The sequence below is a fragment of the Oncorhynchus mykiss genome, chromosome 6 (assembly GCF_013265735.2).
Source record: "Oncorhynchus mykiss isolate Arlee chromosome 6, USDA_OmykA_1.1, whole genome shotgun sequence".
Taxonomy (NCBI): domain Eukaryota; kingdom Metazoa; phylum Chordata; class Actinopteri; order Salmoniformes; family Salmonidae; genus Oncorhynchus; species Oncorhynchus mykiss.
Genome location: NC_048570.1, coordinates 68613343 through 68627545, shown reverse-complemented (window position 1 = coordinate 68627545; position 14203 = coordinate 68613343). Strand labels below are relative to the sequence as shown.

Genomic DNA, 14203 nt, shown 5'->3' with positions numbered 1-14203 from the left:
GATTTGGGACTTGTACGATTCATCGATTCATCACCATAAAATGCATATAATTACTTATTAAATCAATTATATGTTCTATAAGTGGTACAGATAACTTTACATCACCGATATGTAACACAATAATGATATCTTGACAATCGCATTTACTTTCCTAGGAAACGTCTGACGTCATCTACCTACGAGCACAAACACGGAACTAACGTGGATTTTGGTGCTTCGCGAATTAGCTACATTATATGTAGTTAGTTAGTTATAGTTTATCTAAGTAATGGAAAAGATTCGTGCACGCTTAAATATCGGAAGCAAAGCAGAGCCTGTTAAACTGAGGAAACGAAAATCCCAACTATATAGTAAAGAAGAAACATGTCCTCTTGATAATGGTACGGTATGTGCCCTGTTTGGTATAGCAGCTATCATATTTCTAGCAGCAGACTGAGCAAATGTCAAACTGCTGTTGATGATAAAAGTAAGAATGGAAGTAAAGTTTACATTACTTATTTTGAAAGAGAAAAGCTAGTTTAGCTAGCTACATCAACATAAATAAGAATGAATTCTTAACTGACTTGCCTAGTTAAATAAATACAAATTAAATTGAAGTAGGCAACATGTGATCCAGGAGCATGCAATGGTACTTGCAGATTCAGAATGCTTGAGTCTTTCAAATGACTAGTTGATAATGGATGTAATTACCAATGCACATCTAACACAGGCAGCCTAACTGGTGGAGAGATATCTGACGTGTTTTTGTTTTTTATTCTTCTCCTCAGGTGTATTGGGGGTCACTGTCTTCACTGTGGCATTTCGTCTCATCAACTGCTTCCTAGTCCAGACCAGCTTTGTCCCAGATGAATACTGGCAGTCCCTCGAAATCGCTCATCTTATGGTTTTTGAATATCCTTTCAACAAAAAATAATATAAAACTTTAAGCAGTACCCTTCTAATAACCTTTTTGTGGAAAAGTCTGTGTATTCTGCTAAATCCTTAATAACTTCACCTATGGCTATTTGACGTGGGAGTGGACAGCAGGTATAAGAGGGTTCTCCTACCCTCTCTTCTTTGCAGCTATATATAAGATTTTGCACTTCTTCACCTATGACGCAGTTCAACTCTTGGTAAGTCATATTGAGTACATCTTCATCTTTTGTAGCAATTTATAGTGCTGATGTGAAATGCATTGCATGTGACCCCATTGTCAAAATCTGTACAGTATATATTGTGGATTCTGCAGGTATGGCTACCTCGAGTTGTGCAGGCACTGCTTTCTGCACTGGCTGATATTAAACTCTACTGTCTTATCCAATCACTGGAGCATTCTGACGTTGCCAAATGGACGGTAAAAACAACATGGGCTACTTTGTTTCTCATAACCTTTTCACTTATTCCAATCCTGGGTAATGTGGGCTGAAACCATGTGACAAAGCCTCTTTCTCTCTTTTTGTTACTAGTACCTCTGCCAGCTCTGTTCTTGGTTCACATGGTACTGCTGCACCAGGACCCTGACCAACACCATGGAGACCACACTCACAACTCTGGCTCTCTATTACTATCCTCTGCCTGGCTCTAAAACACACAGCAGGTTGGACCTACACCTCTACACAACTCAAACATAAAACCATTTCACTTCCTGTGCATCTAGAAGTATTTCACACTACACGGCAAGTTACAGAATACCTTTACAAAAATTATACCTTTTAATGACGCTCCATTAATAACATTCTGTTTAAAACAGATTTTGCTTGTTTTCTTTCGCAGTACAAAATATTTGATCCTGGTTGCCTTGGCAGTCATTGTTCGTCCAACAGCCTTGATTGTGTGGCTTCCTCTGTTGGTTTACCACTTCTGGCAGGAAGATAACAAGCTGAAACTCATAACTCACCTTTGCCTTCCCATTGGGTGAGTGCTTTGATTTGAGAAAGACCATTGTGCCTCAGCTGCAGAGTGAGGTTTTCATGCCATACATAATGTATTCTTCAATTATTGAATGAGCCTCTCCTTCATATAGGGCTTTAACTCTTGGGATTTCGACACTGATTGACTGCATTTTCTATGGAAAGGTAGGAAAAGCATTGTTTAAAAAATAATAAAGTAAAGGTAATTATAAATCACAAGCTGTAATGTCTGTGTTAATTAACACAAGTTCCTTAAACCATTTTCTCTTGCAGTGGACCCTGGTGCAGTACAACTTCCTTAAGTTTAATGTTTTTCACAACGTGGCTGAGTTCTATGGCTCTCATCCATGGCACTGGTACTTTACTCAGGGTTTTGTGGTCGTCATTGGCCCTCATCTTCCTTTCTTCCTGTATGGATGCACACTGGCTTCAAAAAGATACAGAATCATGTTAATAACAATAGTCTGGACAGTAATGGTTTACAGGTATGGCCTTTTTCTTTTGTCTTTCTGTGTTGTGTAAAATGCACTTACTGTAATTTATGGGCCAATAAGATCTTTGTTAGACCGTTCAAATCATAGGGAATTTCAGAATTTGCACAATTTTCTTCTCAATGCAGTTGTCTTGCGCACAAGGAGTTCAGATTCATCTACCCTGTTTTGCCTTTCTGCATGGTATTTTGTGGTGAGTGCTAAAATTTCCTGAAAGATTCCAATGACTGCAAGTAACAAGCAATGTAGTCATACCCTATACACGATACGGGGTCCTCGTTTATTGCAGGGATAGCTTTGGTGAATCTGAGAACCTGGAGACGGCCTGCCGCATGTGCCTTATTGGTCTCCAACCTAGTCCCAGCCCTGTACACAGGTCTGCTTCACCAGCGAGGCACACTGGATGTTATGGGTCACCTCCAGACCCTGTGTGACGACAGAGATCCTTCAACACCTCCACTGCCTGAAGTTCTCTTTCTAATGCCCTGTCACTCTACACCTTTCTACAGGTAGGCAGTCAATTTCTTTGGCTTATTTACTAATGGTCCTTTTGCATGAGTAAGAACTGTGACAAGCTTATAGCTGAGGCAGTGCAGTAAATAATCAATATACATTATTTTTGTAGTCACATCCACTGTCCAATGAAGATGCGTTTCCTAGAATGTCCACCAGATCTCACAGGAGACAAGCGCTATGTCGATGAAGCTGAGAGATTCTTCGCTGATCCTCATCATTGGTTGAGGACCTCATTTCCTTATAAGTCAATGCTGCCAACCCACCTGGTGTTCTTTGATGTTTTGGAGATGGTTAGATACTCTACATTTTGTAATTCAAGACTAATGACTAATGGCTCCTTCACTGTTACAATCATTTATTATCTTTTTCTGTTCTCAGGAGCTCTCTGCATTCTTGGACAGGAATAGATTTATGAGAAGTAGAGAAATATTCCACACTCACGTTCCTGAAGGCCGAGTTGGAAAAAGCGTCCTAGTTTATCAAAGGCACTGAAGAGAATGAGAATACATTTAAGAAGCAAAGATTTTCCCATACTCATGTATCTCAAGGACAAGTTTGAAGAAGGATCCTAGTTTACAAAATGCACTGAACAGAACCATCTTGACCATTGGCACGAGCCATTGGGAAGTTAATCAAAATGGATCTGTATTGTAAAGGAATAAATTATAATTAAAACTGAAGAACAGATTGATCTTTTAAACACTGAAAATAATGCAACACTTAGCCAGACAGTTTACTATATTAGGGGGGAAAAGAAGCAGTCAATATTCACTTATTTTATTGGGAAGCTGCAATTCATTTTTAACAGCACATCTGTAAATGAAAGGAAATAACCAGCCTTAGTAAAACAAGCCATAGTTGGAATGTTACTGAACACAGTTGCACTTTATTTCACCATTTTAAACAAATATGTAATGTAGCAGCAAAGTATAGAAATCAACTGCGGAACCGGCTTCTTGCATTATTCAATACTATGTGAAAAAAAGTATCTGTGGTTTTACTGCTCTTCAATGCCACTGACAAAAATACTATTTATTTCCATTGTTGGATCCATCCAATGAATCATTCATTCACAATAGGCCTAAATGTAGACAAATAGTAAAACTTTAAAAAAAGGCCCAAAGAGAGGAAATGTTGTGCAAATTACAGTCAGTGATGGCTCTTAAAAAGAACATGTAACAAATGACCTGATGACAATGAATGTGTACTACAGAGTAAGCTACTGTCAGATTTACTTACTGTATTCCCATGTTTAATTGCTCTAGTTAGTCATATTTAAAGAATTCATGGCTAAATCATTGCAGCAATAATTTTCTTTGTGCACATGAGATTAGATGCAGTCAGATACACCACCATTGCTACTAACCTAAGGATTGCTTACACAACACAGGAAGCAAGGGGACATTCAGGCAGTGTTAAAAGAACATTGTGCAAAATCACAAAAACAGAAGAATAAGAAGGATTTCCATCAAACACATCCTAAATAGACTTTGCAACTACAATATCAGCCATCATAAAAACGGATTCCTTAGGTAAGATTATTCTCAATATTTGGGATCAAAGGGCATAGGACCCAACTCTATTTTTACATCAGCCATGTGTCTGTCTGTGTTCCGTCCTGCTCTGCTCCACTTCCTCTCTCTTTGTGTCCGGGGCCGGGCTCTCTGATGCTGCTGCTTTGCTAGGCTTTCTTCTTTAGTATCCGTATCTGGCCCCTCAAAGAGTCTACTGTGAGTTGGCGAACAGAAATGTCAGAATATGGTAATACACAACATCCTATTGAAAAAACAGTTATGAAAACTATAAACTTACCTTGACCCGTAACGTTTTGAGTAGGTATCTCCAAAGAAGTGCCTGTAGACATACTCGTCAAGATCTTCAAAGACGTCATCGTTGTGGCCATGGTACTCATCCATGTCCTCCAGGTAGTCTTCCACACCACTAACAAAGTCTGTGAACAGCATCTGATCGTGGATGAAGACGCCGTTGTGAAAGAAATTTTTAATAAAGCTCTCCAGCTCAGTCCAGTGGTGGAAGTGGTCAACCTCCTGCTGGAGGTAGCTGTGAAGCAGCTGGTTGAACTCATTTGCTCTTATGGGGTCCATGGCTTTGTTGAAGAGGCTCATGGATTCTTGGTAGGCACAGTCGAAAACCCCAGAGCAACCTTTGAGCACTCCTCTTTGCTGTTGCTCAGCGTCTGGGTCCTCCTCAACTTTACTCCCTGACTTCCGGGTGTTATGGTGTGCCTGGAAAGAGTCGTCAGTGGATTTACGAGGGTGACGATGCAGGGGCTTGTGGGTTCTGGGCTGCCATGGTTCCTCCTCTGAGTGCTTGTTTCCATGGTCTCTATGATGCTCCTGCTGCTCAGTCTTGGCATCCTTCCTCTCGTGAAACCTCCGATTGTGAGGCCGGTAAGTCTTGTCCATCATGCGCGAAGCAGAGTCCTTGAAGTGGAGGAAGGTGGATTTCACAGAATCTGAGAACTTCCTCAGATTCTCCTTCACAGCCTCTTTGGCTTTCGTTATCTGCTCTTTGTGATGGTGCACAAACTCCTTGGTGGAGTTCTTCACCGCATCAAAAGTATCTTTCACCTTCCCTATCACGCCGTCCTTGGACTTCTTGACTTTGGCCTTCTTGTCTCCCTTGGCCCTCTCCTCTTTGGTTTCCACATAGAGCCTCTCCCAAAGGTCGGAGCGCTGCTGCTCAAAGCTCAGCTTCTTCTGCAACTCCATGAGCCGTGACTGCAGCTCCTTTGTCTCCAGGTCAGCCTCTCCTCCGGCCCTGGTGTTGCGGCTGCTCAGCTGCTCCCTTAGCTGGTCAGTCACGCTCCGCTCATTATCCAGCTCCCTCCTCAGCGTCTGGGCCTCAGCCATCAGGGCCTCCTTCTGGCTCACGAAGCTGCGGAGGCGCTGCGTCTCCTCCTCCAGGTGGTCCTTCAGCCTCTGGTTCTCAGACAGTATGGAGTCGGCCCCGGCCCCAGTCTCCTCCAGGTCTCGGATCTGGGAGCGCAGGTTCCTCAGCTCCTCCTGAAGGGTGGACAGGGACTCCTCCTCACGCTCCAGGGAACTCTTCAGCAGCTGGTTCTCCACCATCAGGTGATTCTGCCGAGACTCAATCTTAACCCTCTCCTCGCCAGTCTGCTTCAGTTTCACGACCAAGTCTTCTTTCTGGTCCTTGTTTCAAAACAAAAATACATTATTTGTTATGCATCCACAAAGGAGTATTAGCAAAACGCTTAACATATGAACAACAAGGGCAACAGTTAGGCTTAAATTAATAATGAAAATGGTTAAGTGAAACAATGACATAACATTTCTTCAGTCTCATGAATAAACGACAAATCAATTAATGGTGAATTTTGTTGCAGTATTTGAATCTTTATTTAGATATTAGTCCACCTTCAATTTATATGGAAAGACCCACCACTAGTGTTCAATTTGAACCTTAACCTGTTCTTGCATGTTACCTGTAGCTGGGCCTGTTTGGATCTGAGATCCTGGTTCTCTTTAGTAAGCTTGTCGATAATCCCTGTGAGAGACAGCATCATGTCACTCTTGTCCTTTAGGTCTTCTTTCAGACTCTTAACCACGTCCTAAACGTGTGGAAACAGCATCACCAAAGTGAGCAAATGCATTGCTATAAAATGAGAATACACTCTTAAGCTTCATCTCACGCTACAGTTAAGTGGAGGGTCAAATGTTTCTCAAGGGGGCAAAAAGCCATCAAAAACAAATCGTAGAGAATCCTTGCATATAAAAAATATTGAAGATGAATAGTTTAAAATGTGAAATCACAAAAATATAGCTGCGAGCAGCAATATGAACAGGTCAAAGGAGAAAATATCAGTTGGATAACAAAGCAAGCACTTTATCAGGTAGGATCAATCTTCCTTTGTGTGCAATCAGTTAAAGCATTGAAGATGATTATAAAAGTATTTTTAGCATATGTGCATCTATAGGAACAGTGTGGTCATATTTTAATGCAGAGAAAAAAACTATTAAAAGCCTTTTGTAATGAGTCTAAACACACAATCCGGAGTGTACGGATTTTGAGCATTAGCATTACATTACTTGTTAACAGTTTCCTTGTTTTTGAGATATCAAAATCAAATTCAATGTGGTTCATCTTAGGGATGTCCATGATAGCGATGAAAAATGTCAAGTTGCTAGGCCACTATGGAGTATATTTACACTGGTTTAAATGGACAAGTAAAATCAGATTTTGACCAATCCCCTCATCTTTCTCAAACTAATTTATTTTATTTATTTTCCAAATTTGGTGTCATTTGGTCCTATGGTTCATGAGAAGAAGATTTTTGAAGTATTTTAAACCTATTTTAGCATATACGCATCTACTGGTATAGTGTGGCCATCTTTAAATTCATCAATGTTATTTACCCTTTAGGGACTATTTTGATGAGTCCAAAGACCACATTTGGAGTGAATCTGACTTTTAGTCCATGAGATTTTTAATGATTATTTTAAGCATTAGCTTTACATAGTCAGAAGTTAATTGTTAAGTTCTTATTTTTAAAGATATCAATGCCAAGCTGTCTTTGATGACCCTAACAGTTAAGTTGATAGGCGATTGTGAAGTGGATTTACAAAGGATTTAAATGGACACGTAAAATCTGATTTCCTGATTATCAATAACTCAGCCATCTTGTAACCAATCCCTTAGCTTTTCTCAAACAAAGTTAAGAAATGTACCATGGGCCTACATGCCGAATTTGGTCCGAAAAGTTGTACAAAATGTTCAAGATGGAGCAAAAATATATCCTGACAGACTTTATGGGTCCTTGAGGCAAATTTATTCAGCATAAAAAAAGACACCTACATACAACGTTTCAAGTATCTAGGTTAAACATGGCAGCGGATATGAGGGTTTAAGTGAGATTGCTTATAACACTGCCACCTTTAGGCCAATCGGTGCAATTATTTTTGTCTTAGTTACTCATGTCCTCTAGATTCTGTGTGCCAAATTACAAAAAATGCTACCAAACAATCAATGCTTAAATTATTTGACCAGGTCAAGAATTTTTTTTACGCGTAACAATAGATTTAACAACGTTGCTGTGAACCCCGAAATATAAACCACAAAAACAAGGATAGGTTACACAGTATAACATGCAATGTATTTCAATACAAGGACCTCATTGCCCAAAAACATTTTGCTACTGTGTGTCATATCAAAAACTATTTGAGATCAGTGGAAAATGTAACAAAGCTAGATAGTGTTTGTTTGACCACTTCCTTTGAGAAATAATTTGTAATAATAATAATATATATTTTTTAATCCTTCCATGTGGTTGGTGGTGAAGATACATTATTTTGCTCTCTGGAAGGAGCTTTTAGTTGAGGCATAATCATACTTACCATAGAAGTTAGATTTTCTTGAAAAATAATAGTGAAATGAGTGCTCACTGAGCATTGCTGTAAAAGTGGATAGATCAATTTAATATTGAAACGCTTAAAGTTCTTCCTAAAATATGATACTGATAGTTCCAAATGTGACATTAGGACTACTGGTACTTTAATGCCTAAAATCTGCATGTGTTTAGTCAAAAAAGAGAGAATTCTATAGCTGAAACAAAGTTCACCAAAGATATAAATAAAAACAAAAAGAAACAGAAAAGTTAGGAAACAGGACAAAAATAACATGTATTTTATTTTATTATGCTAGTTTATTTGAAAAGGATAATAGAGGGAGGTGGCTTATGATATCTAACTGTATGTATCAAGAACTCTTTACAGACCTTGTTGATGACATTTGGTCCTTTATGACACTGAGGCTGCAGATCTCTCGAATTACCAAGGTCGTTCACTCCACAGATCTTCTCCACAATCTTCTGTCTCTCCTGAACCTGCACTGTGCCTGTGTTAGAATTAAATATTAGGCATTCCCTTAATTTTCCATAAGCATAGACATGATTCACCAGATGATAACACACATTCAAGAATAGTAACACAGAAGCAGAAAAGGTTGGGAAATGTCCATGCATAATCCCACTAGGTGCAATAAAAATGGTTCCCATTCTTGGACACACAAAAATGTCAAGACTTAACCAAATATTTGGTGACATTGGTCAGCAGTGGCAAAATGAACTCAATAACAGCAATTTGTTATTGTGTGTATTGTTATTGACTTATGACCACACTCGCTGGCAAATTAGAAAACCCCTGACATTCCATGTGTGGGATGTAGGTGTTGAATTCCCTGACCCGTGGGAAATTGGGAACCCACTGTTACCTCACCTTACCAAAGACGACAGCACAAGAAAGTGATATACTACCACACAAAAACAGAAAAGGAATTGACTTAAATTCAACAAGTGACCCATCATGAGCATCTGGTTTGTAGTCAACTCACAAAATGTGGCACCCCTCTATGATTAAGTTTATCAGTCATATTCAGCATGTCACCTTTCAGCCAGCTCTGAGCCAATAACATTGGAAAATTGATTGCTTATTGACCACAACCCAGACACTGTATTACATGTTTATCATTTAGCACACTCTCATCCAGAGTGACTTACAGGAGCAATCAGGGTTAAGTACCTTGCTCAAGGGCACATCGACCCTCTTAACTGCTAGGCTACCTGCCGCCCTATGACTAAATTGTTTGTTTCTACACATAAACATTCTGATGAGGATGGATTCAAGAGGTCAACAGAAGCACTAATTCTCTTTTCACTATCTTAATAGGATGTGTATCCTATCAATATGATCATGTAGGCACTTGACATGCTTTGCATAATCCCACTAAACACACAGGTTTAGTTTGTGCTATTTAAAACTACGATGCGGTGATGACACATGACATTCACATGACATTATAATGACTTATGCGCCTAAGCAAGTTGAGTTTGACAATTACCCTCAAACCATCCACTCCATACTGTACCTTCAAATTTTCCTAGAACACAGAACCAACATGTTAAAATTGCTAAAACAGCCCTCCTTGTGAATTCCTTTTTACCAATGATTCCATACTCATAATTAGAAACATTGAAATTCTTCATCACATATTTCCCAATTCTTTCCCATGATGCTTACCGTAGAAGTGACCAAAGCCCATGCTGATGGCGATGATGAGGGCTAGTAGGATACATTTGTTAAGGGTGCTGCTAACATGGCCTTGAGGTGGGGGAGCAACGCGAGGTTCCTGCTGCACCTCCTCCTCCTGTACCTCCTTCTGCTCCTCCTCTAGAGTCTCCTCTCGGTCACTGTGGCCAGACTCCTGCACCTCCTCTCCATGCTCAGCCACAGAGCTAATGGTGCTCTTCCTCACCCTGCGCCTCCGCACTACTGGGGTGACCTGCTCTCCTCCCTCATCCTCACTGCTGCTGGAGTCTGCAACCACAGGCTGCTCCGCAGGGAAAACTGCAACATACACACACCAACAGAAAGAATCATAATTACAAGGTAGACATGTAGGTTGACATGCTTGTAAACCATGCTTATGTTGCTAAAATAATTAACAGCACATTGCTGCTTGAAATATTGTTTTAATTGCCCTCATTGATCTAGTAGCAAAGTGCGGTCCATGGTAATATTTCAAGTCTCCATTCAATTCTAATTAAAGCCCCTAAAAAGATACTTCTCATTTTGAAAACGGCCTATGTGGCATCGATATGTGTCAGAAACAGTTCATCTACTGTCAAAATTGACTACAAAGTGTAAATGGGATAATTTTGGTCATAAAGTCAGTCTCGTCCAAAATGAAGATTTGTGAGATAGAGGAAATAAATGTATGGGTACCGTAACAGTTTTCCTTGGGTTGGGTTTATTTCAATCCTGCCCACAGTCGGCAGCACCCAAGTAATCATCAATTCAGCGCTCAGCTGCAGACGACCCCATCGTAATGCCCATGGTCAGTTTGGTTTGACATTTGATATCCCTATGAGGCTATTTAGGGACCATCAATATATTACACAATGTACATGGGACAATATTAAAAACATGTCAATAGCTCAGAATTGACTTACTTAAAAACCTAAAACCAGCTATAAATTGTGGAAATTCAAATATTGAAAGCATTGAATGAGACAACTAAAAGATGGGCCAATATTTTCATGTTGCACATTTATTGACGGCCCATAACTAGCCCTAAAGACAGGCTATTCAATGTCAAACCAACTTTGCCACAGTGGCACACCAGCGGCTGAAGCTAATTGGCTAAATAAGTTGGCTAGCAGTAACTAGCCTAGGCAACATCAAGACAAGACCTGGTTAGCCTTTCAAGTTATTTAGAAGGGTGAGTGATTGTGTACTGTTTTGGCAGAGTGAATGTACAAACGCTTGCCACGTGCGAACACACACACACACACACACACACGACACCCACATTAAACCACCCCCCCCCAAGAAAACTCTTATTTGGCTTCTGGCTGCTGCATTTCTCAATGATCAAGCCAAAAAACTAAGCCAAATCAGGAAGCTCAGGCCCCCTTTAAAGCCTATACATCATTTTTTGTAAAGCAGGGCTCTCCAACCCTGTTCCTGGAGAGCTACCATCCTGTAGGTTCACTCCAACCCTAGTTTATCACACCTGATTCTAATAATAGGCTAGTTGAAAAGCCAAACCAGGTGAGTTACAACTGAGATTTCCACAAAAACATACAGGATGGTAGTTCTCCAGAAACAGGGTTGGAGACCCCTGTTGTAAAGCTAGGCTTCATGACATTGGTGCACATTAAACTGGGAAAACAAAAATAATGCTTTAGTCTTCCACAGGAAATGCCAAACCTGTAAAACTGGCACACACTGCTGTGAAAAATGTGCTTATGTTTTGCTTGACAATAACCATTGATTGCAAAATCTGATTAAGACATCCCTCTGGTAATAGGAGCAACATGTAAACAACATGCCTCAGTGTCAAGTTTAATCTAGGTTACATGATCACAGAGGTGACCACTAGCCTAAAATGAAATGAGAAATACAGGAGATCCAGACTAACAACTAATCAAATATTCTGATAATACATTTTATGTCAAAAAAATTGTATATAGGCTAGGGGCAACTTCCAGTTGTTAAGTCTAAACAAACACACATCATGCCGAAATACCACGCAAGTGTTTTGTTTCACACATTTAGTGGCGGTTGCAACACCTTTCAAAACAAGCAGAACTTGTTTACATCATCGGGCAGCATTTGCCCTGACAACAGCTTATCAGGTTTAGGCCTGCTACACTGTGTTGAGCAAGACAAGCAGCACACTATCATATTCACACCAGTCCAGTTTATACCACCTGAGAGAGAACGGCTGCCAGACATCTGCCCTTTCAGATGACAGCCCAAGTCCCACAGACTCTGTGGAAGCTTCCAGTGGCCCATCATCAGCCTGGCTTTAGGACAAGGGGAAGGGGAAAGGGATAGGAAGGAGTGCTTTGTTGGCATCTTCTGTTTGCCCTATCTGTTTTCTAATCCACTTCCTCTGCTTGATCATCACCAGACCATCAAACCTTGCATGGAAACATCTCTAACTTTGAACAGCAAAGATAGATACAAATATATCTAAATTCTCCAATTTACCTCATACTGGAATTCATTGAAACATCCCCTAAAGGGTGTGTTGGTTTGCCCTACCAGTCTCTGCTGCGCTGAAGGTGTACTGGCTGCTGGAGGAGGTGCCCAGGTAGAGCTCCTCACTGACTGCTCCCTCCTCCTCCTCCACTGTCTGCTCATCCCAAGGCCCGAGCTCAGTCTCCCTCGTGTTGCCCAGAGTCACAATGTCAGAGTGGTCGCTGGAGGAGCACAGAGTCACATGCTCGTCCCCGGCCACCTCACCTCCAGCCTGCAGAGGATATTCCACATGGTTGGCATAGGGACTGGAAACATAGCGACATGGGAATCATACAAATATACAGCCGAAGAATGTTTTGTTTTTATCCCTCACCTCAGAAGCAGACAATGTCTCGTCTAAGGTTTCTTCTTTCAGAGTGGCATCAAGAGATGACTCACCCCTCTCCTCAGTGCACTCAGCTAAAACACATTTAGAGTACATTTAAAATTTGAAGACAGGTTGAGTACACACCATCTACTGTGAGCAAATAACATCTCAATACCGCTATAAATGTGTTTCATTACATATGGTTAAACCAAATTATGTAGTGTTTTTCTGATACATATATATTACAATGTTGTAACAGTTTTAACCCAGTCATCAATATTTTTTTTGTAATAGGCCTAGATATTTCAAAGTGCTTTAATTTGTCACAACAAGGCATATGGTAACTCCTCCTACCAGAGAGAGTGGTGGGTTGGTCCTGCAGCAGCTCTGGCTCCAGCACTGCGCTCTCTGGGAGATCAGACCCACATTCCAGGCCATTGTCTGGCCCCAGGGCCTCAATATCTGAACCCTTAGAAACAAGCCTATTATATTAGCCTACCACATTTCAGACAACCCTACATGAAGGCATACTATGATCTCCAGTTCACTACATTAACCATCAGACTTTCAAATTAATCTAGACAGTCGGCATAATGGCAATGACTGGCATAAAGGCGCTCAAGAAGTAACTAGATGATATGAAACTTTGAATTAGTCCGTCACTGTAACGGTCATATCCATAGGCCAGTCCCATTAGAGTGCACTGAGGAATTTCAAGGGCTCTGGTTTCTAGTACTGGACTATTGGTCCTACAAGGGTTAGCTGAGAGGGAGTCAGGTGCTCAGGCTGATGGGGAATCAAATAAGGACCCAGGTAGGGTCAGGAAGACTTGACTTACTTCATTACTTATGATAGTCCACCCACAGGAGGACTCTGTGTCACTTGAGCTCTCTGACATGGCTCCGCCAGCTGGTAAAAACAATGGAGCACACTGTAAAAAACGCATTGGGAATTACTTTTTTTGCACAAGAGGAACATTTGAATACTCAAATGCAAAATGTATAATTCTGCATAAACCCACGGTTCACTGATATTACATTGCGATAGGAGAGTTCACAACAACAGTACACAGACATTGCAGCAGAATGCATGAATGCATAGCTCTCAAAAAACATTATTCTCCATATGGAGCTTTTTCAGCCATTACATTCGACCACATTTGACTCCATGTAAACTACAATTAATTGACATCCATACAAAAACTCCTTGCTCAATATGTGAAAATACACCACCTAAAGGAGGGAGACAGATTTTCTGCCGAGTTGGGCCGAGTGCTTACACACGGGTGTTCTGAACACACTAGATACCTAACAAGCACTCTAACGTGGAGATATAGGGTTAGTGTTCCCACACAGTCATAAAAAGGTGTGTAGTAATTTACCTTTTGTTTTTATAGCAAAAAAAAATGTTTAACTG

The 14203-nt window shown here is 40.6% G+C and overlaps 2 protein-coding genes across 16 annotated transcripts in view; one reads left to right on the top strand and one right to left on the bottom strand.

The window, feature by feature from the left end:
* The first annotated feature begins 161 nt into the window (after positions 1-161).
* Positions 162-4112, top strand: pigb (phosphatidylinositol glycan anchor biosynthesis, class B). 6 transcript variants are annotated; one of them, XM_021607410.2, is made up of 12 exons: positions 163-380; positions 768-891; positions 995-1112; positions 1229-1333; positions 1446-1576; positions 1753-1893; positions 2003-2054; positions 2163-2374; positions 2509-2573; positions 2670-2889; positions 3006-3186; positions 3275-4112. In XM_021607410.2, the coding sequence occupies exons 1-12, from the start codon at positions 269-271 to the stop codon at positions 3386-3388; spliced, it is 1575 nt and encodes a 524-aa protein (XP_021463085.1). In that variant the 5' UTR covers positions 163-268; the 3' UTR covers positions 3389-4112. The 6 variants fall into 6 exon arrangements, with proteins under 6 accessions (XP_036836723.1, XP_021463085.1, XP_036836720.1 ...); XM_036980825.1 differs by having other exon boundaries at positions 1208-1333; XM_036980827.1 differs by having other exon boundaries at positions 245-385; positions 1208-1333.
* LOC110526427 (cell cycle progression protein 1) overlaps positions 3658-14203 on the bottom strand; it is an 18293-nt gene continuing 7747 nt past the window's right edge. For 2 of the 10 annotated variants that reach the window (XM_021607402.2, XM_021607401.2), the window contains exons 2-12: positions 13626-13696; positions 13142-13256; positions 12794-12879; positions 12484-12691; positions 12147-12242; positions 9952-10278; positions 9773-9811; positions 8652-8770; positions 6363-6488; positions 4709-6069; positions 3750-4624 (exon numbers count right to left, since the gene is read on the bottom strand). In XM_021607402.2, coding sequence (XP_021463077.2) covers positions 4441-4624; positions 4709-6069; positions 6363-6488; positions 8652-8770; positions 9773-9811; positions 9952-10278; positions 12147-12242; positions 12484-12691; positions 12794-12879; positions 13142-13256; positions 13626-13685 — 2721 coding nt within the window. In that variant the 5' untranslated portion in view covers positions 13686-13696 and the 3' untranslated portion in view covers positions 3750-4440. Of the gene's footprint in view, positions 4625-4708; positions 6070-6362; positions 6489-8651; positions 8771-9772; positions 9812-9951; positions 10279-12146; positions 12243-12483; positions 12692-12793; positions 12880-13141; positions 13257-13625; positions 13719-14203 lie in introns of all 10 variants that reach the window. The other 8 variants (XM_021607403.2, XM_021607400.2, XM_021607404.2 and 5 more) reach the window with 8 other exon arrangements.